Genomic DNA, 26,117 nt, shown 5'->3' on the forward strand with positions numbered 1-26,117 from the left:
CAAGGTACCACTGTAAAGGAGGTTTGCTCTAGGAACCATCACATGCCATTATTATGCAAGGCATATGTCTGGATCACATTTCCATACTCCTTCCTAACATCTTGACACTGGTCTAATATGGCACTTCATTCCACAGCACATTCCATGTCTTTGCAGTTAGGAAAACCCTGCTGCTCTTGCAAAATGAATGAGTGCAACAGAGGCATGTGAGGTTAGTCACGAAGAAAGAACGAGTGAGCCAGAAAGTCACTTAGGGAACAGGTAGATGCAAAACGACAGATGGCGATGGGAGAAAGTTATGCCTCTGATTTAAGCATCAACCAGATTTTTCTCACCAAGAAAATTATTCCATCTTTATGAAGGAAAGTTGTCTGGAATGGTGATTATGATGATTTCAAATATGTGACATTTGAAAGTGTCTTAGAATAATATTTTCATTTTTTAAAAAAAAGCTGAGAATATTACCAGTTTTATACAAAGCTACAGCACACTAGAAACTGTTTGACTAGAAACTGCAATCTGACCCCATCTCCCAAAGACCCTTACAAGGCAGAATATTAGCTTCCAGCTGCAAGTTTGTACACCAGAGCTTTCCAAACTGTGTGTGTCGCGACACGTTAGTGTCGGCTGCGTGTGTAGGTGTGTCGTACAAACGGTCCCAACGTTCCTCCCAGGGTTGAAAAGGGAGTGGGCAGCCTTCTGGTTTGCTAATAAAACTGAATTAGTGTGTTGCAAAATGATCCATGTCTAAAAAGTGTGTCACCAACAAGAAAAGTTTGGAACGCTCTGGTGTACACGGTTAAGTCTGCTTAAGTCCATTTGACTTCAATGAGATATATAGAGTTTACTGGTTTTCTTTATATTTGGAAGCCAGTGTAGTGTAATGGTTAGAGCTCTGAACTATGACCTGGGAGACCAGGGGGGTTTGGATCCCCCCTCAGCCATGAAGCTCACTGGGTGATCTTGGGGCAGTCACTACCTCTCAACCTAGCTTACCTCACAGGGCGGTTGTGAGGATGAAATGGGGAGCAGGAGAACCATGGAGACCACCTTGATCTTGGAAGATAATGGTGGCATATAAATGTAACAAATAATGAAAATATTTTTGGTCAACTTGTTTTTCACATCTGACTTTTGCTGCTAATTTTGATGTACGTTTCATGCTCTGTGTAAACCATGTAGAGGCTTTAACGGTTAAGCAGTACACAAATTTTAAGAATAAAATCAAGCAGTACATGGAGCTAAATTCTGCAGCGTTTCTGCTGGAAAATACTACTGCCTCAGTACTAAGGTTTATGGTTCTGACTTGTAAAAATCACACAATTTTTGTAAGTGGAGGGGGTTCTAATTAGTAAATATTTAGGGCATTTATTTAGTATGACTACCTTATTCATGGATGTGCTTATAATGTACAGTGGTACCTCAGGTTAAGTACTTAATTCGTTCTGGAGGTCTGTTCTTAACCTGAAACTGTTCTTAACCTGAAGCACCACTTTAGTTAATGGGGCATCCCACTGCCGCTGCGCTGCCAGAGCATGATTTCTGTTCTTATCCTGAAGCAAAGTTCTTAACCTGAAGCACCATTTCTGGGTTAGCGGAGTCTGTAACCTGAAGCGTATTTAACCTGAAGCGTATGTAACCCGAGGTACCACTGTATACATTTGAGAGCTGGTGCAGTGTAGCATAATGAGATAAGACTATCAATGTTACAGCCCAGGCCAAGGACCTCTAGAAAATTAAAATTTTATCTTCGAAAAAAATCCCCAAATTCAGCAAAAACCTACACAGATAACCACACGCCTTCGCAACTCTCCTGGAATATGTTTTCTCTTCCTTTCCCCAGAGTTCCACTTGGTTTCTTTGAAAAGGACAGTGACCTGTCATCAATCAACGAAGACAAAACTTCAGGGAGGGACTAGGGACTATGGGTCTATGGTTCTACTTTTCACACCAGCTGGAGTCCAGACCTCATTCCACACATGAAATCAAGCAGCATAGGTCTCTCTCTCTGACTTTGTAATATTGTACATAGGTAAAAATATAATATTGACCTACGTGGCAGGGTTTGGGGGAGGATTATTGAGGTAATGTAAATCAGTATTTTCCAAAATGTAACCAAGCAAACACCATGTTTCCTTGGAAATTCCTGAGAGATTCCACAATGAAAAGATCAGTAATGGTGGACAAGGATCCGGGGGTGGAGGTGGGGAGGAGGATGCTGGAAGAAAAGAGGGCACACAGCAGGAGAAGGAGTTATGCAGCATTTAGTTTCACTTTCAAAGAATTCTGGCATAGCATCACACACCAGAGCTTGTGGTTTAAAACAAACACTGGCTAGTTCAACAAACCAGCTTCATAATGCATGCCTTGAAGTTGGTTTTTTAAAGAAACTGACCAGAGTTTGCTTTAAACCACAAGCTCTGATTTGTAGGCAAGACTAAGCCAAGATTTGGGGGGGGTGGGGGAGGACAAAACATTGCAGAAATCCTCCTCCAGCCCACACACAATGGAGAATGAACTTAGAAGCCTCTGACTTTGCTCAGGCTTATGCTAGTTTATGCATCTAGGGCTACATTCTATATTCTAGCATTACATATGAACCAGCCATCTATGATTGTGTATGCGCCATATACCTCTAAGGCACATTTAAAGCACATTCATTCCCCCAGAGAATTCTGTGCACTGTTTGCAATTCCCAGCTATACTTAACAAACAACTGTGCCATGAATTCTTTGAGGGGGCAAATGTGCTTTGAGTGTGCTTTAAACATACAGTGGTACCTTGGGTTAAGAACTTAGTTCGTTCTGGAGGTCCGTTCTTAACCTGAATCTGTTATTAACCTGAGGTACCACTTTAGCTAATGGGGCCTCCCACTGCCACCGCCGCACGATTTCTGTTCTCATCCTGAAGCAAAGTTCTTAACCCGAGGTACTATTTCTGGGTTAGTGGAGTCTGTAACCTGAAGCATCTGTAACCCAAGGTACCACTGTATAGTGTGTATGCAGCCTATGTTCTCTACACGCTCTGCATGGATTTGGTCTTGACAGATAGTCCTACTGTTGAATGTTTGTATGCTATGGAAGAGAGATGCTTACTCCCCCATAGAAGAGTTAGTACAATGGTGATTGGTCCAAGCATATTAAAACTTGGTTAAACTAACATTCCCTACAAAAATACTTAGGCAGCCCAGTTATGCAAAGAACCTTCTCAGAGCAGTTTGTCTTGCACCATGTAATCTTTTTCGGCACCAGGTGAAGACCTCTTTGTTCACCTAGTGCTTTTAAATGTGTCTTACACTCTGGTCCTCTTAGTTTTAAAAAAATGAATTAATTCTTTTTATTATTATTATTTAACTTTAATTGTTGCGTATTTTGAGAGTCACCCAGAGAGCATATGTCAACAAAATTGCAAATAAAATTAATAAACAAAAGGGACCAAGAAATCAAAACATTCAAAGTTGGCCATTCAGTGACTCCCCTCATAAGGCCTGAATTTGTCTTTTTCGTTTTGGTACTCATTTTCCACCTACTTTTGTGGGTGTTTGTTAAAATTCCTTACATTCTGTGCCAAACCCACCAGGAACATTCCTCAGGTGACCAGGTGCAATGCTGTGGTGTTAACAAAACATGAGATATACTTTACTATGCTTGGACTTGCCAAAAGCCAACTCAACAAGACAAGATTTGCTTTTTTTTAACAGGGTAGGTGGGTGGGAATCAAATGCCGTAGCTTTGAGGGCACTAATGCTACACATGTGGTAGCAATTTCCTTCTGCCTTTGACTTCCTGTTAGCAAAGGGTGATATTTCTTTCACTGTTGCAGTTACACACAACTACATCACAGAATGATCTCGTTGGACGCTACTTGGCACAAAACCACACTGGTTGGAAAAGACAACTCAATGCTGAGAGATTTTCTAGCTCTTAAATTTGGCAGGTCAGCATGTTCACCCGAGATCCTTATTTCACCACTGATACTGTAAGGGCAGTGAGTTTAATAAGGTAGTATGAACTGAGCATTGGAGAGACTGGTCCAAGAAAAACAAACCCACATATTATAGCGTTGGAAGCTAAATTGGCTGGGTCACAGTGTTTCCTTAGAACAGAATGCCTATCTCAAATCATGTGTTGTTGCAAGCTTTACAGAAAGCTGACCAAGAACAATTTCTTATGGAGAAGCCCTGTAGATGGTTTTTTAATTTATCCCGGCGGTTCAGCTGACTGTCATATTTGTGGCAGAGAGGAAATTATTCCCATGGATCAGATTGGCTCAGTTGATCCAGGGTGTTCCTCCCTCCACTTAAACCTCCTTGGTTTTCCCAAACTGTTGCTTCCCCACATGCCCCTTGGTAATGCTTGCTTTCAGCTGGATGTTTGGTATTAGCCTGCAAGGAAGTTGTGTAGAAGGTTTAAGAGCCTAGCCTTGCCATACGTCAGGAAAATTCCTGACATGTCCCAAATCAGCAACACTGAGACTACAGAGGAGGAAGCTGACAGACAGTGCCACCCTCTGAATTGGTTGTAAGTAAGAAAGTAGACAGGTGGAGGTGAGGGCAGGCTGAGGTTGGTGGGGCAATGCCTCCTTGGACCAGATCCATTGTGTCTGACAAAGTAATATTGGGACAGTGGCAGATCTTGGGATCTCAAATCTCAGTGCTGCCCTGTGCGGCCTCTTCTAAAACATTGTTCGGAGTCCCCAGTGGTGCCCCTGAGGCCCAGTGCAACTGAAGCGGGCACACTCCCCTCAATCTGCTCTGCTGTGTCCAGAAAATTCAGATGTTGATGGAAAACAAGGAAGCCAAGACTCAGAATAGCAAAGCTAATGAATATGGACTTGGGCAAAAATGGAAGAACCAGCCCACAAAGAATTGTAAAAGGTATAAACACAGTTTAAAATGCATGGGGGAAAGGAACTGGGAGATAAAGGAGGGGATGATAAAGAGGTCTTGCATGATCAAGATGACAAGTGGAATGAATTACCCGAGCAGCAGCATTCGGAACAGAGATTAAAGTTTGAGGCAGGATGCTCCGAAAGTAAAATATTACAGTAATGAAGGTGAAAAATTATCGGAACCCAGGCAATCATCCTAGCAGTCAAAATAGAAAAAGATGGATTTTGACAATACTAAAGGCTAACAAAGGACAAGACATAGCAATATGTGAAAGGAATATGAAAGAGAATTCTACAAAACCAACTGAAGGTTCATGATCAGAAGACTATGAGGAGAAATTGTCTGCATTAATAATCAAAGAAGCAGAAAAGAGAAGCTTTAGTAGAAAAAAAATCCTCAGTTTTATACATCGCTTGCCATGAATTAATTTGGATTAACTAGTTCACTTAACTAATTCAAAAATCTCAGAATTACACCTGAAAGTAGTTCCTACAATTCCTGTATGAACTAAACATGAATTGTTTCTTTGCAGTACAACTTTGGGTGATTCTTAATTCAATTCAGTTTTAATTCTCTTTCTTTCTCTCTCTCTCTCTCTCTCACACACACACATACTGTATATTATATGGAATTCATTGCACTTTATGTGTGATTGTGACCATTCTAGTTACAATTTTTACTTATCTGAAAAACTATCCATGATGACACTGAGGCATCCAGGGCAAAACAGCTAAAAGAAAGTGGTTTTTATCAGCTGCATTAGGGATGTGGAGAGAAATTTATATTCAAATTTAAAGTTGACCTAACTAGTTCACACTTTCCGAAGCAATATGCAAACCAAAACACAGTTATCCTTTGAAAAGTGCACACCACCCAGTTTTGCAATGCGATTAAACCAGGAAATCAATATGTGCAAAAAATGCATTTACTAGGGTAAAATGTGCATTAAATTGCATATATATTAGAAAAGCTAACATATCAAATTGCATTGTATGGGGAAACTGTATAGTGGACAAAAGCAAGTGCAAAATGTGTTTATTAGGAGAAATCCACATTAAAATGCTAGTGGATTTTCATGACAACCATATATATATATATATATATATATATATATATATATATATATGCTTTCGTAGATTTTCACGGGTACAGGAATGCAGGTTTTGGTGTCCTCGGGTGTCTTCCCGTGTAAAAGTTGGGGTGTCTAGGCGACGTTTTGACGAGGTCTCACTCGTCATCTTCAGGCTGGTGCTTTCGGCTTCTTGTTACTGGAACAGAGCAGGATCTCAGTGTTTGAGTTCCTATAAATACTGTAGAGGGGGTGTGGTGTATAGCCTCCAATGTTCTGGGCAGAGAGGAAGTTCCCAGGCTAGTGTGCCTTTTCTTCTTTTGTTCCTTAATTACTTGAGAGATATCTTGAGTGATTTCTTGAGTGATATCCTGAGTACCACTTAGGTGGGTCATTAGGTGTGGATTAGTTGTTAAAGTCTTTGTGTCTTGACCTCTTGAACTTTGTGAAGAGTTTTCCTGAGAAGATGGCTGAACTGTACTTAGTTGTGCTCTGCCAAGCCAGAGCACAACTAAGTACAGTTCAGCCATCTTCTCAGGAAAACTCTTCACAAAGTTCAAGAGGTCAAGACACAAAGACTTTAACAACTAATCCACACCTAATGACCCACCTAAGTGGTACTCAGGATATCACTCAAGAAATCACTCAAGATATCTCTCAAGTAATTAAGGAACAAAAGAAGAAAAGGCACACTAGCCTGGGAACTTCCTCTCTGCCCAGAACATTGGAGGCTATACACCACACCCCCTCTACAGTATTTATAGGAACTCAAACACTGAGATCCTGCTCTGTTCCAGTAACAAGAAGCCGAAAGCACCAGCCTGAAGATGACGAGTGAGACCTCGTCAAAACGTCGCCTAGACACCCCAACTTTTACACGGGAAGACACCCGAGGACACCAAAACCTGCATATATATATATATATATATCTGATGATGAAATACAGAGAACTGAACTGAACGCTGTAAAAATGAGAAACTGGCCATATTTTCTCATCCCTGGCTGTAGGAATGCTTTGCGCCATGCAACTAGTTTCCCTGGATGAGAGAATCCAGATTTCCATCTGCATCTGCTTATGAAGCTCATACACATCAACTGTGTGCATCAATATCCTGTTCTAGAGTGGGCTGCTTGAGAAGCATGAAAATGAAGCCTTTAATTTCTGCTCTGTTCATCTGGCATATTTTTCAAGTCCCCATTCCTCCCCACCCCCACCCCCGATCACCTTGGAGCTTTCCGGTGACACTTCAGTTATCTTCTAAATTATGCTCATTAACTTCATGGGGTGCATAACACCACGTTAGCAATCATTAATAGCATTTAATTTCAAAAGCCAGAAAACCCTTGTGTCCAAGTCATATGCCTTTATTAAGGCGTTATAGATGAGAGCCTGCAGTAATTTTATTTTACACTTAATAGTTTTGATACTGCTCCTCCAGATGCAATCAAGCATTGCTGGAGTACAAGTCACCAATTCCAGTTCATCAGATCCCTAAGAAACCTTGTGGTATTGCTACTCAGCCGTCTAAAGTGTTTGGCCCTCTCCAATAGCTCCTCGGGTTTGATTAAAATTATCCTCATGTTTTCAGCACACTTAGAACTTTAAATGGAACCGTTTTCCCAGTGCGGCATTCCAACAAGCAGGCCTAGTAATGAAGAGGTCGAGTCATTAAGGCTGCTTCACACATCAAGTAATTCCTACCTGGACCTGATAGCATGCTATGATTAGGGTTGGGTTTATGGGATGCTTTTTCAAAAAAAAAAAAAAAAGGACTTGCAATTGTAATACTATTCAGGTTCTACAACAACAATAAACATTGGCTGTGATTGTGTGTGCGTTTTCTGCTTCAGTTATGATTTCTTTTCCTTAGCATCAGCAAAATCCAGAGGTACAGGTAGAAAAGGTAAAAGGTAAAGAACCCCTGGATGGTTAAGTCCAGTCAAAGGTGACTCTGGCTGAGGGAGCTGGCGTTTGTCCAGTCAGTTTTCTGGGTCATGTGGCCAGCATGATTAAGCTGCTTCTGGCGCAACGGAACACCGTGATGGAAACCAGAGCACACAGAAACGCCATTTACCTTCCCACCTCAGTGGTACCTATTTATACACTTGCACTGGAATGCTTTCGAACTGCTAAGTTGGCAGGAGCTGGGACAGAGCAATGGGAGCTTACTCTGTCATGGAGATTCGAACCGCTGACCTTCTGATTGGCAAGCCCAAGAAGCTCAATGGTTTAGACCACAGCGCCACCCGCATCTATGAAAGGGGTAGGGAACCTCAGGTTTGGATTGAATACAGCCTTCTGTCTGGCCACCCCCATCACCCAGGCTACACCCTGTCTCCCAAGGCCATCTCCCTCACTGGCCCTGCTTCATAGAGCATAGAACTGTAGACTTGGAAGGGACCCTGAGGATCATCTAGTCCAACCCTCTGCAATGCAGGAATATGCAGCTGTCCCATAAGGGGATCAAACCTGCAACCTCGGTATTATCAGCACCGTGCTCTAACCAACTAAGCTATTAAGGCTCAAGTGCCCATTTTCCTGCTTTCTTTTGCCATTCACTCCACTAACAGTGTGATTTCACACCAGTGGCTAATAGCCACTGCCAGACCTTTGAAGGTCCTGTCATTCTGCCCCTGCCCTCCACCTGACGGTACCCTTTCGTGAAGATAATATGCATTTTTGGAGAATGTGTATACTTGGCCACATGGATAAATTTATACAGAAACCAGGAAGATGAACTGCAGATATTCCAGCATGGATGGTGCCGCTAGCTAACATTAAAATTGGAGGGCCCATGGAATAGTTCACATTCCAATGACGAGAGCTGAGAATTTCCCACAGTCTTCAGCTGAGGGTATTGATGTGCTTTTCAAGAAGAAAAGAGAAAGGCCCTAATGCTCACTTTCATCCTCTCTGTTCTATAGTGCATTAAGTAGAAGAGATTCTTTAAGTGTGTGCCTTTAATGAAAAACAGTAGAATGTAGTATTTTTAGTTTGTGCCCATCTTTGAAGAATTTAATCCTGATAATGATCAGCAGAATGCTTTGCCTCATAGAGTAACCAGGAAAATAACTTATAACAGGGCACAGAGGAGGTGGGAAAAAAGACTAAACCTATTTCTATTTATATCTTTCCTTATCTAACCAAAATTATTTTTTCTTTTCTTTGGCTTTGATGGAGGGACTGTGGGAACTAGGCTCCTTGCCTGTTGAGAATTACTGTATAAGGGGAAAAACACAAATGCGCCTTGACATAAGCTGGTTTTATGCAATAGGTCATCTTGAGAACAGCCAAAAGTAACAAGGCTGTTCAGGTCACAAGGTTGAATGTTCGGGGACTCAAATGTGTTCATATGTGGTCTTGCTGGGCATGAAGAAATCATGGGTATAAGTTAGTTAGTTAGTTAGTTAGTTAGTTAGTTTTTTTAAAAAACCCATCTCTAATGATGTGCAACAAATGGTGTAAAACAGCTTAGTTGCCCAGTTTGCATTTCTCCATCTACACTGAAAAGACACGGCCAGGCAGTTTGTGAAGAAGTATCTGAAGCAGGTACAAATTTGCATCTATGTTAGTTGTGAGCAGATGCCTGCTTTGTAGATGGATCAATGTTTTGGTGTCTGTGTTCTGTTTAATTGTCCCAGCCAAATGCATTCAAAACATATTGGGATGACTAATGTGTATCCCACAATCATGACAGCCAGTTCAGCAAGGGAAAATGATTGTTGGGGAGTTTAGAACAGAGAAGCTGTGTGTGTGTGTGCGTTAAAAGGGATGCTAAACCTTTCTCTTGCTGCCCACTAATTTCCCCTTCCCTAGCTGATCCATACACTTCACAGAGTTCCTTGCAAATAATCTGGAAATACATTGGGGGAGGGAATTGCAGGGGGGAAAGAGGGCAAGGGTTAAGCACTCCCCTGTGCTGCTTTTCTGTGTCACATTGGAGCCTCTCAAAGCAGGTGCTCTTTTGCAGGGGTGGCGGGAGGAACTCACAAACAATTTTCATCTTTGAGTTTCAGGACAAACCATTCAAACTGGTGCGGAATTTGACAGCCTGTAAATCTTCTGTCTCCAAGTTTCTATTCTACATGGTTTCAGGAAACAGCTTTGAAATTGTGTGGGCAGTGTTGGGTGAAAACTTAGATCTGAAAAAGGAGAGGTTGTCGGTGATAGATCTTCCCTGCATGGCTGCCCCATATTTGCTAACTCCAACAATTCCTATGCTGTTTCCTTTGCAGGAGGTATTTACACACTCCTTCACTTCTGAAAGAGAATCATTGACCAGGTAACTTTCTGAATCAGGGTGTTAAGACTGGTAGAAAGGGCCTCCTTGGAAGTTCTACCACAGTCAGAAATTGGGGCAGGGATGGCCTGGAAAAAGATGCTCTATCTGTACAACATACCTTAACTGTGGTTCCCCATGAGGAAACCTTTAGATTTTTAGATTTGTTAGGGAGTTGAGAAATCTGTTATACAATGTATAAAGTCAGTAAAAAATGTGGAAATGTAAAGAAAAAGAGGGAACATTTTATCACATGTGGTGGGAATGTAAAAAGGTGAAATGCTTCTGGGAGATGATATATGAGATGAAAAAAATGTTGAAATATACATTCATAAAGAAACCAGAAGCATTTTTATTGGGCATTGTGGGGAGTAATATAAATAGAAAGGAATGTAAGCTCTTTTTATATGCAATAACAGCAGCAAGAATATTACTGGCCCAAAAAATGGAAGCAAGAAGAATTATCGACAATTGAAGAATGGAGAATGAAGTTAATGGACTATGCAGAACTAGATAAACTAACAGGAAGGATTAGAAACCGGCGGGACCAGAAATTCACGGAAGACTGGAGTAAATTTATGGACTGCTTGAAAAGTATTTGTGGAGATCAGACGACGTTTGTAGGTTTGCAAGAAGTTTTGTGAGGAGTATTATTGGAAGTATTGCAAAAATGGAGAAGGGGAAGGATGATTTGTTAAGAGATGTAAAGGCAATATAAAGCTAAGAAATACATAAGAAGTGGTTAAAACGGTGGATCATCAGAAGTGCTGATGGAAGTCTAAAAAGATTGTATAAGTGATAAGTTTTGTGGTACATTTTATAATTTATATGTTAAAATCAATAAAAATAAAAAATAAAAAAGAGAGAAATCTGTTATACATCTCTAATCTTCTCACAGACATTTTTTTTGTTAGACTTATCTTTCTTAGGTTTCCTTGAAGCCATAAGTGCATAGCATAGGTTTGCCTTAAGAATACAGCTCTGTACACACCACATACTTAAATCACGACTTCCACCAAAGAATCTTGGGAACTGTTGTTTGTTAAGTGCTGGAAAATGTAACTCTGTGAGGGATAAACTACAGTTCCCAGAATTATTTTTTTTGGGGGGGGGGGGAGAAGTGTGCCTTAAATATATGGTGTGCATGCAGCCTGTGTCAGAAATTCTAGCCGCAGCAGCGTATTTTAAAAGTGGGAGGGGGGAGACTAGCTAGCCAACTGGAGGCCATTTTCTGAATGCCAATGGGATCGTTTTCATTTATGTCTGACATTTTGCAAATAGCGAGCAAAACATCAACAATGGCGGCACAGCAGTTTTTACAGATAATATTCATTGACACCCCCCAAAAAAAAGGATATTTGAGGGGCCGGTTGCTGTTGAGGGATAAATCAAATCCATCATATTGGACTATTAATTCAGCTCATTATCTTGCAACACGCATGTGTCTGCCAGGCGAAGGTTAATAGAAAGTTTATGAAACTTGGAATGCAATTAAGTCTCTGAGGGCTGCACAGTTGGAGGCTGCGGCAGTTTCTATGGAAACCAAAGGGCTCAGGACTAGTAACAGCGGATTAACTTGAAGGGAGAGATAAGTACATGAAAAATAGCTCTCATCTACCATTTCTGTCTTAAAATGGAATGGATCAAAAAGTTGAAAACAAAGGAAGGCTGCAGTCTTGCCCATGGTTAAATGCAGTAGTATTTACAGACACAAATAGCTGAGCTGGATTACAACAGCCAGCAATTTTATTTATACATTTATTCATAAAATTTATATGCCACTTGATTGCAAAGGGCGGGCGGGGGGGGGGGACCCTCAGATCTCAACAGGTCATAATTATGAAATGCCTGCCTGGTCCATCTCAAGGAATACTTATTTACTAACATCAGTGCCCATGAAAATGAATGGATTATTTATATTAGTGGTGTCCTTTCTGCATTCATTCTCTTTTTTCACCTATTACTATCGTCTGACCAAACTCCACAGCTCCCTGTCATACACACATGTTCACACAGACCTTACCTTCTCCTTCTGAAATGAAGAGAGGTTAAACTATTCGATCTAAAGTTACTGTTCTTAAGTTTGTTGACTGGGAGCTCGTTGGGTGGGCTAGTCAAATGCTAAACCCAAGGCTAATGATGATCCTTTCTGCAGAGTTACACCATGGCTCCAACAAAGAGGCGCAGTGCATGCCAATGAACTGTGGTGCTGTTCAATTAACAAGGCTACTGAGCAATTTGTTAGTAGGTGATAATGGTTCTACAAGTTAAAGAGATTCCCTGAAGAAATAGAGCTCGAGCACTGAAAGTGGACAAAAAGCAGGGTGAGTGGCCTTTCTTAAATGCAGCGGCTCATGCATTTAATCTCACCAGTTGCTGTTGTACTCCTATCAACCCTCTCCATTGGCCATGCTGTCTGAGACTGATGGGAGTTGGAGTCCAACAGAATCTGAAGGGCACCACACTGGCTACCTAGACTCAGCCTTAAAATGCATTTGCATTGAATATCACTAGTTTGAAGCCAGTTGGAACCAGTCCAGACCAGTTTGAACCGGTTGAAGCCGGTTTGAACCGGTTTAGACCGGTTGGAACCACTCCAAGCTTGTTGGAACGGTCTAGACCGGTTGGAACCGGTCCAAGCTGGTTGTAACTGGTTGAAGCCAGTTTGAACCGGTACAGACAGGTTTGAACCGGTCCAAGCCTGTTTGAACCAGTCTAGACCAGTAGGAACCGGTCACAGCTGGTTTGAACCAGCCCAAGCCAGTTTGAACAGGTTGGGACTGGTAGAAACCGGACCAAGTTGGTCAGTACTGGTCTAGACCCTTCTGAACTGCTCCAAGCTGGTTGGAACCTGTCTAGACCGGTTGGAACCGGTCCAGAGCGGTTGGAACCGGTTGAAGCCACTTTGAATAGGTCTACACCAGTTGGAACCAGTCTAGACCGGTTTGAACTGGTTGAAGCTGGTTTGAACCGGTTTAGACTAGTTGGAACCGGTCCATTCTCACACTGGAAGAATGGCAGACGAAAGTGATTGACTTTATGGGACTGGCAGAAATGACCGGCAGAATCCGCGACCAAGAGAAAGAGACAGTGGAGGAAGATTGGAAAAAGTTTAAACTATATCTTAAGAACTGTTGTAAAATAGAGGAGTGATAAAATGTCAAGGGGAAGGAAGATGCAGAATTGCAGCTAAAACTGTTTGATGATTTAAGGTGAAATTGAGAATGACAATGAGTTCAAATTTAATTGGCAAAAAGGGTTGTTGAAAAACTGTAAAATAAGGATGCAAAAAGGGTGAGGTATGGGGAAGTCCGAGAAACGAGGCGTATGAAAATGAGGTTAAGAAATGATATTTTTTGTGTGTGTTCGTATTTGTTGATGTTTGTGTGTTGTTGTTGTTTAGTGTTAAAAATTGGAAAATTAATAAAAAAATATTAAAAAAAAAAAAGGAACCGGTCCATTCTGTTTTGAACTGGTCCAAGCTGGTTGGAACCGGTCCAGACCAGTTGGAACCGACTGAAGCCGGTTTGAACTGGTCAAAGCCGGTTTGAACCGATCTACACCAGTTGGAACCAGTCTAGACCGGTTTGAACTGGTTGAAGCTGGTTGAACCGGTTTAGACCAGTTGGAACCAGTCCATGCTGTTTCGAACCAGTCCAAGCTGGTTGGAACCCGTCCAGACCGGTTGGAACCAGTTGAAGCCGGTTTGTATCGGTCTACACCGGTTGGAACCAGTCTAGACCGGTTTGAACCAGTTGAAGCCGGTTTGTATCGGTCTACACCGGTTGGAACCAGTCCAAGCTGCCTGGAACCGGTCGAAGCTGGTTTGAACCGGTCTAGACTGGTTGGAACTGGTTCAGATCGGTTTGAACCGGTCAAAGCCGGTTTGAACCGGTCTAGACTGGTTGGAACTGGTTCAGACCGGTTTGAACCAGTTGAAGCCGGTTTGAACCGGTTGAAGCTGGTTTTGACGGTCCAAGCAGGTTGGAACCAGTCTAGAACGGTTGGAACGGGTTGAAGCCGGGTTGAATCAGTCTACACCGGTTGGAACCAGTCTAGACTGGTTTGAACCGGTTGAAGCCAGTTTGAACTGGTTTAGACCAGTTGGAACCAGTCCAAGCTGCTTGGAACCGGTCGAAGCTGGTTGGAACCGGTCTAGACTGGGTGGAATTGGTTCAGACCAGTTTGAACAGGTCGAAGCTGGTTTGAACCGGTCTAGACTGGTTGGAACTGGTTCAACCGGCTTGAACCGGTCTAGACCCGTTTGAACCAGTCTAGACCCGTTTGAACCAGTTGAAGCTGGTTTGAACCGGTTTAGACCAGATGGAACTGGTCCATGCTGTTTTGAACTGGTCCATGCTGTTTTGAACCGGTCCAAGCTGGTTGGAACCGGTCCAAACCGATTTAGACCGGTTGGAACCAGTCCAATCTGCTTGGAACCGGTCGAAGCTGGTTGGAAGCAGTCTAGACTGGGTGGAACTGGTTCAGACCGGTTGGAACTGGTCGAAGCCTGTTTGAACTGGTCCAAGCCGGTTTTAACCGGTTTAGACCAGCTGGAACCAGTCCAAGCTGCTTTGAACCAGTCGAAGCCGGCTTGAACTGGTTTAGACCGGTTGGAACCGGTCCATGCTGTTTTGAACCGTTTCATGCTGTTTTGAACCAGTCCAAGCTGGTTGGAACCGGGTGAAGCCGGTTTGAATCGGTCTACACCAGTTGGAACCAGTCTAGACCAGTTTGAACCGGTTGAAGCCGGTTTGAACCAGTTTAGACCGGTTGGAACCAGTCCAAGCTGTTTGGAACCGGTTGGAGCCGGTTTGTATCGGTCTACACCGGTTGGAACCAGTCTAGACTGGTTTGAACCGGTTTAGACTGGGTGGAACTGGTCCGTGCTGTTTTGAACCTGTCCAAGCTGGTTGGAACCAGTCTAGACCGGTTTGTAATTACCCTTATTCTAAGGCTCTCAAGACGGTATCCATGGCTTTTCCTGTCCTTCACAGCACTCCATGCATCAATTCAGTGGCGTAGCGTGGGTTGTCAGCACCCAGGGCAAGGCAAGTAATTTGCGCCCCCTAACCTGTGGATTTGCGCCCCCTAACCCTAACCCCCAGATGTTGCGCCCGGTGCGGCCGGCCCCCCCTGCACACCCCACGCTACGCCACTGCATCAATTTGGTGGAGAGATGTTGAGTGGCTCAAGGTCACCAAGTGAGAGCTTCATAGCCAGTTCTCTCCATTCCTTGTCTAATCACACCATGCCGACTCTTTGGAGCAAAGGAATAATCTGAAACAATTTGCATTCCCTCTGCTCCTAGAAACTACCACAGAAAATAAAATGAACTTGCTTCAATCTCCCTTATTCATTTATATCATTGATGGGTTAATTCATGTCTATGTGGAAGGAAAGGAGTCCCTGAAAAATTAATTCCCCCCTTCTCATGTGCCAGAGGAAAACGGAAGCATCTGTTTCACAGTTCCATGTGGCACCCAAACTCAGGAAACTGTGGCTTGTTTAAACAATCCAGGATCAAACTATGGTTTCATATCCTAGATTGTTCTCAAAGCAAAGGTAAAACTAGTGATTTTGTGGCCCTCCAGATGTTGCTGAATTACAGCTTCCATACTCCTTGCTTATTGGTCATGCTGGCTGGGGCTAATGGAGGTTGGATTCCAGCAATATTTGGAGGGCTACAGGTTACCCATCCCTAGAACTCTAAGCAAACCACAGTTCCTCAAGTTCAGTCATCACAGGACTGGTGGTTAGACTAAAACTGAAAGCAGAAGCTTTTACTCTCCTGTTCTGGTGAGTGCAAGATGAGAAGTGAGGAGGGATTTGTGCAATGAGTCACTGTGTACTTGGGCAAGTCATATCGTAATGTTAACGAGGTCTATTCAGAGGCCCATTTGAAGTCAATGGGATTTAATCCTATTAAGTGGGGCTAGAATTGAAACTTCAGTCTCAGCATTCTCATGTCAAATGGGATAAATGGTTTCTAGAACACATTCTAGCTGGCTAATTCTTTAAACAATGTACTGTTTATGTATGTGTTATACATGTGGTCTAACGTGGCCACAGATCATGAAGCATCTGTTCTTACATTCAGTTCTTACACACAACTGTAACTCTATATTACATCGATGTGCATGTGGTCTTGCTTGCTGGCAGGAGACTAGTAAACACATAGCTGGGCACTGGATGTAAACAGAAAGCTTTATCTATAGCAGCAATGGCCAAACTTGGCCCTCCAGCTGTTTTGGGACTACAATTCCCATCATCCCTGACCACTGGTCCTGTTAGCTAGGGAATTAGAATCATAGAATTGTAGAGTTGGGAGAGACCCCAAGGGCCATCTAGTCTAACCTCCTGCAATGCAGGAATATCTGCCAAAGTATCCATAGAAGATGGCCATCCAACCTCTGCTTAAAAACCTCTGAGGAAGGAGGGAGACCATTCCACGGTCAAACAGCTCTTACTATCTGAAACATTCTGAGAAGTCCAAGGAAGTCCAGTATAACAAATCTCTCTCTCTCTCTCTCTCTCTCTCTCTCTCTCTCTCACACACACACACACACACACACACACTATTCCAAACTGTGTACAAGCACTGAATATGTGTAGATGAAGGAATGTTTTTCAGCATTGAGCGGAAGGGTCTTTTTAAGAAATGTTAATTCTTTTGCCCTTTTGAAATATTTTGCAAATAGAGATTATCCTTATAATGTGCTTTGAAATTTCTCTGCTTTGGCTTAATCTTATCTCCTCCAGCAAGTCACTCCCGAGTCAATGGCCTTCCTCCAAACAAAACAAAACAAAACAAAATGTATTTCAGGTTGCAACGCACTTCAACTTAACAGTTCATTTGCCTTAGAAGCAGCTATCTCGGTGGTACATAATGAAGAGACTACTTTTGATCTACTTCGGCTAGTCTTGAAGCTAAAAGAACGAAATTTGCTAAAGGAGATAAAAGAGAGAGGAATGTACTCTTGCGTTGCCTTAGCAACCAGAAGACGCTTAGGTTCTTTCTCCGATATCTGACAAAATGACTGCTGTGGCTTTTAGTCTGGGTCAGCAACATCAGAAGGGCTTGGCAAGTGGAACTATTCGCAATATCTGTTACATATTCATTTTTTAAACATATCACAAAATTCATGGTAAATACCCACAGAAATACATCCTATTGCAGTGCTTCCTAGATTGCCGGAGCCCTGTGGTTCCTGATTAGGCATTCCACAAATGGCAGAGAAGATTTCCTTTGAAAGAGCTTGCTTACCCATTACTGGTCTCTTCTAATGGACATCTGTGGCCGAGTGCTAGGTGATCCCTACAGCATGGGGTCACTTCGTGCAGGAAAATGGTGAGGCCCAAATGGGCCTGGTCAGTGACCCACATGTCCTGAGTGTACACACTGGCTTTGCTATGTGCAAGGATTCCACAGCAAATACTCAGGGCCTCCTTAGCTATTGAAGAGGGTATATGGCATGTGGAAGAACTGGACAGTAAAAAGGGTAGAGGGAAAATGCAGGCACTGATCTCTTCAGCTGGGAGGAAACACTTCCTCCACCAAGGTATGGAGATATAGATAGATAGATGATAGATAGATAGATGGATAGATAGAGATAGATGATAGATAGATGATAGATTAGATAGATAGATAGATAGATAGATAGATAGATAGATGATAGATAGATAGATAGATAGATAGATAGATAGATAGATAGATAGATATAGATGATAGATAGATAGATAGATAGATAGATAGAGTGTAGTTCTATATTTCCATCAAAACTGGGCACATGTACACACAAAGGCTGCATATACAAATATGGAGTTCACCTATATGAACTAACAACAGAGGTTCATTCAAGATTATGTGAGCCAAGATTTCTCAGGAGAAAGTTTTCTGAGAAATTTATTGTTTGCCCTCACCCAAACTCCTGGCGAATTCTACCTCTCCCAGAGAATATTTAAACACACACACACACACACACTTAAGCAGTCCACAAATATTTCAGCCCATATTATTCTTTCATTCATTTTTATTTATAATATCTATGTGCCAGTTAATGAGTGACGTTTCTAAACAGCTCACATGAAACAGTTAAGATCATTAAAAGATCTATATTACAACAGTTAACCAAAATACAAAAAAAACCCCACATCAATAAAAGCAAAGAATACATCAGTAAAATGGAGCAGTGCAATGAAGCTTACAGGCCAGAGAAAGCCTGCATAAACTGATGGGTCTTCAGAAGGTATTGTTACCTCATGAGCATCACATGGTTTATGTTCCAGAGAACGGTGCCACTACTGAAAAGGCCTGCTTGCAAGATGCTATAAAATTGCATCCCATCATTTTTTGCATCAGAAAGGCCCCCTTGGAAGATCTGAGCGACCAACCAGAGGTATATTGTAAAGGGGAAGGTGGGCTGCTAGGTATCCTGTCCGCAAGCTGCTACTTATCTGTACCACTGAGACTGAAGTCACCTGAGAAAGACTTGGGCCACTGGCTTTGTGTGGGAGGCTGCAGTATCCACACACATAAAACAGCCTCATGGGACCAAGCCAAGTGGAAGCAGTGTGTGTTTGTACCTAGATGTTACAAAATACAGAGCTGCTACTGCCAAAAAGAGTAGCCCCATGCCAAGTTCCTCCTCCCCTGCCCCGCTCTATAACATCTGCTCCCATTTACCACATATCCCGATATCTACAGGACTATCAGGGGCAGAGAAAACTCAGAACAACAACATCCAGAATGAGGCAGGCCAAATCCAAAAGAGAGGAAGAGGAAAACTCAGCTGGGGGGGGCAGTGCTGTTGGTTTTTTGGTGGTTGTTTGTTTATTTATTTATTTTGCAATGTCTAGCACTGCTCTATGCAAAGGCAGCACCCTATGGACTGTAAATGTAAGATCAAATAACAGGGACTTTATTGACATGGATTTCATGTTGAGGGATGTGAAGGTCAGACTTGAAGCACAAATAATGATTATAAAAAACAGATCAAGCAGCTGAATCCAGAAAATATTCCCTTTGCTCGATGGACTTGGCAGACTCCTTGTTATATTTCCTAAGAGAAATATGCAAATATTAACTGTGTTGATAAAAGAATTTGTGCAGTAGAGTTACAGCAGCAACAAAATAGAACACATTGCTATTTTTAGAAGGTCCCACTCAACCTGCCCAGTGAAAAAGATTCTAAGTCAAAGCTATTCATTTTGTTCCCAGAGATTGGCAGTGCGGGGGGGGGGGGAGGGAGAAATTAATTTTGGCTGCCTCCATATCTGGCTTCTTGCATTCTTCCAAATACGGCTCCATACATTGGAACAAGAAAAGAGTGTGTGTGGGTCTGCAGGGGGAGCCTAAAGGAATCTGGCACCCGGGGCATAAAATTAACATGACACCCACTGGATAAATAAACATGGGTGGGTGGGTGAAATCAGATAGCTGAAAAGAGAATCCCTTGAAAACAGTAGAAGATGGAAGGGAAAGGTGGTGGACAGGCATGGTTCAGCTGTGCTGACCTTTCGCTGTCAGAATCCGATCCAGACCAACTGCAGCCTCTATTCTAGGGGCAAGAGGAGAAGCCCCAGCGGAAAATAGGAGGGACCACAGCTTGCAGGTTTCTAGTTCAATGGCTGGCCTCTCCCATTAAATGGAGACAGTTTTCACCAGAGGCAAAGCTTCTGCCTGTGTTGGACAGATTTGAAGTCAATGGGATGGTGGAAAAGCCTGACCCTGTGGGAGGCAGCTTGTATCTTCTGCTGGGAAGCACAAAGAAGGAGTGGGGGTGGATGAAGGGAATCTTTGGGAAAATGGGAATGGGTCGAAGGAAAGAAGTGTGTGTGGGGAGAGGTAAGCAAGTGAAAAGCAATGGGGTAGAAAACAACAGAGGAAATGACCCAGAGTTTCACATTTGCTGGCCCAGCCCACAGCTGTCACTCAAGGTTTCTTGGAGGGGTGCTGACCAGTAGCAAAATGTGCCTGCAATGTGTCCTCTGCAGAGCTCTGTCTCCAGACACTTAAGCATGCACATACATGTGAGAAGCTGCACTCAAGTTCCCCTTTCTCACAAACTCAAGAGCACTTAATTCCTAGGTGCTTTCAGAACACGGAGAAATAAAGACAACAGGGATATAATGACATCTCTTGCAGAGTCACAGTGGAAATTCACCCGAGCTTTGTTTGCTTCGCTTTGTGAAATAATTTTCCTAAACTCCGAAGGTATTATCAGTGGAAACGATTTTCAATTGTGCATCGTTCTGGATGGCTGGAGAGATTTTGTGGAGGGGAGTAGAAATGTTACTGCCTATTGCTTTGGATTAGCACAGAACCTAGAGTAATTTGTCCTCTTGGAACAAACGAGAGACAGATGGCAAACAGCAGCATCTAGAGAGAGAGAAGCACACTACAGCCGACAGCATTAGCCTTCCAGAAACAAGGGGCAAAGTGCAGCTAGTAACATTTTACTGACAGAGCATGGCAGTAACCATCCTATAACCGAAAACATGTCAGGGAATTGACAGTCATCCCCAAAGAGTTTTCAAAGGGGTGGGGCAAGATTTATCAACATCCAAAGGCCCAGCCTTGAATCCATGCTTCAGAAAAAAGGAGAAGAGCCGTTTGTTGTCACACACACACACACACACACACACACACAATAGCTATAGTAATATTATCAACAGAGGTCAGACACTTTTGTTAGCAACAGGATTTGTGCCTTTGGCATATGATACTGCCTATGCACATTCAACTGTTTGTTTTAAAAGTCATTTCAGGTGTCAAATCAATGAGTGGGCCAAAGTTATAGATGCTACTAAGAAAGAATCACATACGGTTGGAAATAGGAGGTAGAGTAGGAACTGATTCACCACCTATTTTGATTGCTGCTATTCCTCCCCATCCCTAGGGGCAGCGGCAAAGCTCTCCAGAATGACTCCCTCTCAGCAAGAGAGAGGCGTTCTGGAAGTCCTTGTGGAGTTTGCCAGGCTCTTCCTGCCCAGTGGTGAGGCTTCGAAAGGGCCTTTGCTTGAGAGGAAACCCTTGCAGAGTCTCACAGCTCCTCCACCCATTACAGGACCAGCGGAGGGAATGTTCTTTGCATCTCAGTGTTTTAATTAAGGATCTAAATTTGCACACCTATGTCCCCAAACATCTGATTATCCAAACGGATCCTTTGAGTTGTTATAAATCAGTCATGATGACATTGCTGTGCATGTGAACAGAAGAAGGGGCAAACTGTAAAAAAAAGACCTTGAAAACTGCAGGTTAAAATCCAGCCCGTTGCCATCAAGTGGAACAGTGAGATTCCAAAACGCAATACTGACACCATGTGGAGGGAAGGGGCCAGCCAGTCTTAGGTTGCTTGCCGCATACATTATGGATGATGGATTTCCTCTGTCTGTTGTGTCAGCTCTTGGGACAATGGGGCAGGGGAGAGAATCTGTGGGGAAAGCGTACAAATGATTGGAATGGGATGGTGAGGCGGAAATAAGGGGGAAGGAGCAGAGTGATGTTATGTTGAAAACTGTTAATAACCTATTCTTTATAATAGATTTATAACTGTGCAAGAGAGATCAAAAGGTCATTTTCAACCCCCTTCACCATATATTAGAGGCATATATGTCCTCTGTCATTAACCCCCAGAATCTAAACTGCATTGCAGCCAAGTTCACACAAACAGCTTATCAAATGGTGAAATTGTCTCTTGACTATGCTTGAAAGGCCACTTCTCCTAAAAACATCTTTACACCTAGAAAACCAGCTTGTCAATAAAAAGACAAGGCTGGAACCCTTTCCCCTAGTTTTTAAAAGCTTTTCCCCAACACACAATATATAGTTTGTCATATTTACTGATTATGTAATTACAACATAATATATATCATTCCATTATTAAACCAGATATATCATAATTATAAAGTGCACTATATTTAAGACCCTTACATGAAACGACAAAAAAATAGATTTAAACTCACTTGCCCTGGAACAATTTATTAGCGCCTTTAGTTTAAACAACATTCTCTTTAAAGCTGATTATTTGTATTCTTTGGCAGGGGAAATTATAATTTAAAAACCAAGTTTCCCATCTGCACTCAATGTGCTACTGATAAACCAAGCATTGACCATGGGGTGACTTCACAGTGTAGTTGAGAAAAATACATACCTAGGAGTTAATGAGAAATTATCTGTTGACTCAGTCTCCCTTAATAGCTCCTTACCTGGGGGTCACCTGCCTCTGTCAGTGAGAAATGAGTGTCAGGGCAGACCACAAATATCTCCTCATGGTGCTGAAGAATATATAGGAGAATGCCATTGCATACTGCTTGTTTTTTATGAGCTGAGGGGCTGCAAGGAATTCTGAAAAGGAAAAAAGAAAATGGAATGCCATCAGTTTAATGGTCTTCATACTCTAGCCCTATGAATCATCAACCACCCAGTCTGGTGGTCATTAGAAAGGAACTTACAGAACATAAATGTTTTAAGTGCTTACCGTTATGTTTTATAAAAGGAGGAAATGAAAAGATAAATGTGCATGTTGTAGACAGCTCGTGTGTGTGTGTGTGTGTGTGTGTGATCAGCGACAATTTTTGCTGAACTTGCCATAAGGAGAGAGAGAGAAAAAGAAAGAAGCCTTTTCTGCGCTTGCTTTTAACAAGTCAGTACATATTTGATGTAGCATACTTCTAACCTGAATTATCGTTAGGAATTTTGCTTGCTATCCTGCTTTGGCAATAGTTATTTGTATGTATAATAAAACTGTTATTAAAATATCTGGATAAAATCTGGTAACTCCATGCTAAAGTCATCCAAATATTGCAAGGAACTGAAAGCTCACAGCATGCACACAGCGTGCGCATATATATAACATGGCCAATGATGCTGTTGTTCTCTAATGGCAGCCTGGGAGTCATTTTGGACTCACAGCTGTCCATGGAGGCACAGGTCAAATCTGTATCCAGGGCAGCTGTTTACCAGCTCCTTCTGGTACGTAGGCTGAGACCCTCCCTGCCTGCAGACTGTCTCGCCAGAGTGGTACATGCTCTGGTTATCTCCCGCTTGGACTATTGCAATGCGCTCTACGTGGGGCTACCTTTGAAGGTGACCCGGAAACTACAACTAATCCAGAATGCGGCAGCTAGACTGGTGACTGGAAGTGGCCGCCGAGACCATATAACACCAGTCTTGAAAGACCTACATTGGCTCCCAGTACGTTTCCGAGCACAATTCAAAGTGTTGGTGCTGACCTTTAAAGCCCTAAACAGCCTCGGTCCAGTATATCTGAAGGAGCGTCTCCTCCCCCATCGTTCTGCCCAGACACTGAGGTCCAGCTCCGAGGGCCTTCTGGCGGTTCCTTCAGTGCAAGAGGCCAAGTTACAGGGAACCAGGCAGAGGGCCTTCTCAGTAGTGGCGCCCGCCCTGTGGAACGCCCTCCCATCAGATGTCAAAGCGATAAACATCTACCTGACATTCAGAAGACATCTGAAGGCAGCCCTGTTCAGGGAAGTTTTTAATATGTGACATTTTAGTGTATCTTTCATCTTTGTTGGAAGCCGCCCAGAGTGGCTGGGGAAACCCAGCCAGATGGGCGGGGTACAGATAATAAATTATTATTATTATTATTATTATTATTATTATTATTATTATTATTATTGCAAATGTTGTTGTGGTGGAGAAGAGATTCATTCATTTTTAATGATACTGTAAACAGTAAGTTTCTGTTTAATCCAGACATTAAAAATATTTGGGTGTTTGGTCCTGCTGTTAATTCAATAAAGCGATTATTGGTGTAATTATGAAGGCTATATAAGTTATGGTACATCAAAAGAGGGTTGTAAAACGGTGGCATACTTCATAGTCTAATGCTGTGCATCCTCTCAGGCCCATATAAATTCTGAAGCTGAATATTAAATTGTAACTCACTATAATTAAGTGATAATTTAATGCAGTCAAGGTCCCCAGCACACAGGCTGGGAGAGCAGATAGCCACAGAGGGGAAAATGCATCAGCAATATCAAGGAAGCCATTTTCAACGTAGATGCAGTTTGGTAACTCTGATTGTAGTTGGACCAAGGTTGTAGTTGGACCACTATAGCATGACAACTGCGGGACATAAATTCGTGTTTGACAACTGCGGGACATTAAATAAATAAACCAGAACATTTATGGTATGGAAAGTTACAGGATTTCGGTTAGAAGTTATGGGACATGCACTGATGCATGGAAACAAAAGCAGTACATCTGTCCTAAAACTTCTGCAAGCAAAAACAGTATTTAAAGCAGAATTGTGTATAACAGCCCTGATACCATCATGAACACACATCGTCATGAACGCACAATAAAAAGCACATCTGGAGGAGCTCCAAGACTGAACATAGTGAACAAACTGCCAAGAAAAAGTAATTCTGCTATTACCGTATTTTTCGCTCTATAGGACGCACTTTTTCCCCTCCAAAAATGAAGGGGAAATGTGTGTGCGTCCTATGGAGCAAATGCAGGCTTTCACTGAAGCCTGGAGAGCGAGAGGGGTCAGTGTGCACCGACCCCTCTCGCTCTCCAGGCTTCAGGAAGCTATCCACAAGCCTTGGGAGCCGGGCGGGAGTTCCCGCCAGGCTCCCAAGGCTTGCGGATAGCAGCCTGCATCCCGAAGCCTGAGGCGCGCTGCGCAGTGCGCCCCGGGCTTCGGGCAGATATCCGGAGGCTTCGGGTGAACGCACCTTGAACGCACAGAACGCACCTTGTTTTAGAGGGGGAGAACAAGAAAAAAAAATTTCCCCTGTTCTCCCCCTCCTATGGTCCGGTGCGTCCAATAGAGCGAAAAATACGGTACTTACAAACTTGTAAATTCCAAGGCACATGGAAACTCAGAGGACACTTGCATTTTAAGTCAGTTTAAGCATACTACCCTCGGGACCAGAATACACAACCAGCAAAATCATTTGCGTAAACTGTTTCCTGAACTATCCCACTTCAGGCAGTGAAATAAGTCTGAAAGCTCCTTTGTGGGAACAACTCCCTGTAAATGGAAAATTAGTCTCTCAACTAGGCCAGAAGCCTTCTCTCTTGCATGCATTTCTAGACATAACATATACAAGAAAGGTTGAGGGCTTCTTTAGAGGGAACATCCAAGCCCCCACCTGCAGACTAAAGGAATGTTGCCAGGAAAGTTTTACCACAGGAAAAGGGAGTTTACACATTATACAGCAATCATAACAACATCTTACCGGAAAAGGGTGGGGCCAAAAACAATGGCAAGGTTCTCCATTGTCATGTGGTTCTCATCGCTATGTGCTGCCACTTTGACCAGAAATCTAATAAGGAAATGGAAAAGGCTATAGTGGGCTTTTGGTAGGCTACTTAATAGCTTTCTTAGGGTGCATCCTGGGCAGTCTGCCATGTCGTTTTTATTATCTGTGAAGGATTAAATGTTAATCATTAACTAAGGTTAGCATAAGTTGTAGTTATTATTGCTAGCGTTTCATACTTACTGAGTACCAAGCATGTGCAAGGTGTTTTGTACTGAGGTAAGATGGTCACTGCCCAGATGGGTGGCAGAGAAGCATTAACAGCATGAACATGAGTGACGTCCTGTGCAACATGATAGGGTTACCAGATGTCCCCGTTTCCCGGGGACAGTCCCCGGATTTGCAAATTTGTCCCCGGACAAATTCCATCCCCGGAATGTCCCCGGATTTCATCTTATGTCCCCGGGAAACGTGGCAGCGGCAGTCTCAGCAGCCCGGAGCCAGCCTGGTAGCGCAGTTGGCTCTGGCTGGCTTCAGGAGGCGCCTGCCATCTTGCCTCACTGGAAGTCCCCATATGATGTGTTGCGCACAAGACACATCATATGGGGACTCAGTGTAGGGGCTGAAGACACAGTGCTGGGTG

The 26,117-nt window shown here is 42.9% G+C and overlaps 1 protein-coding gene across 5 annotated transcripts in view; it reads right to left on the bottom strand.

The window, feature by feature from the left end:
* Positions 1–26,117, bottom strand: part of LOC309341587 (protein FAM13A-like) — a 39,657-nt gene that overhangs the window by 8,675 nt on the left and 4,865 nt on the right. The window contains exons 4-7 of one of the 5 annotated variants that reach the window (XR_014156395.1): positions 25,454–25,640; positions 22,451–22,589; positions 21,560–21,675; positions 18,256–19,302 (exon numbers count right to left, since the gene is read on the bottom strand). Coding sequence is in view for 1 of the 5 variants with exons in the window: in XM_081861285.1 (XP_081717411.1) it covers positions 21,610–21,675; positions 22,451–22,589; positions 25,454–25,640 (392 nt within the window). In the remaining 4 variants the exon portion in view is untranslated. Of the gene's footprint in view, positions 1–18,255; positions 21,676–22,450; positions 22,590–25,453; positions 25,641–26,117 lie in introns of those variants that run through there. The other 4 variants (XR_014156396.1, XR_014156397.1, XR_014156394.1 and 1 more) reach the window with 4 other exon arrangements.

Source organism: Podarcis erhardii, assembly GCF_964252035.2.
Source record: "Podarcis erhardii genome assembly, chromosome: 5".
NCBI classification, from domain to species: domain Eukaryota; kingdom Metazoa; phylum Chordata; class Lepidosauria; order Squamata; family Lacertidae; genus Podarcis; species Podarcis erhardii.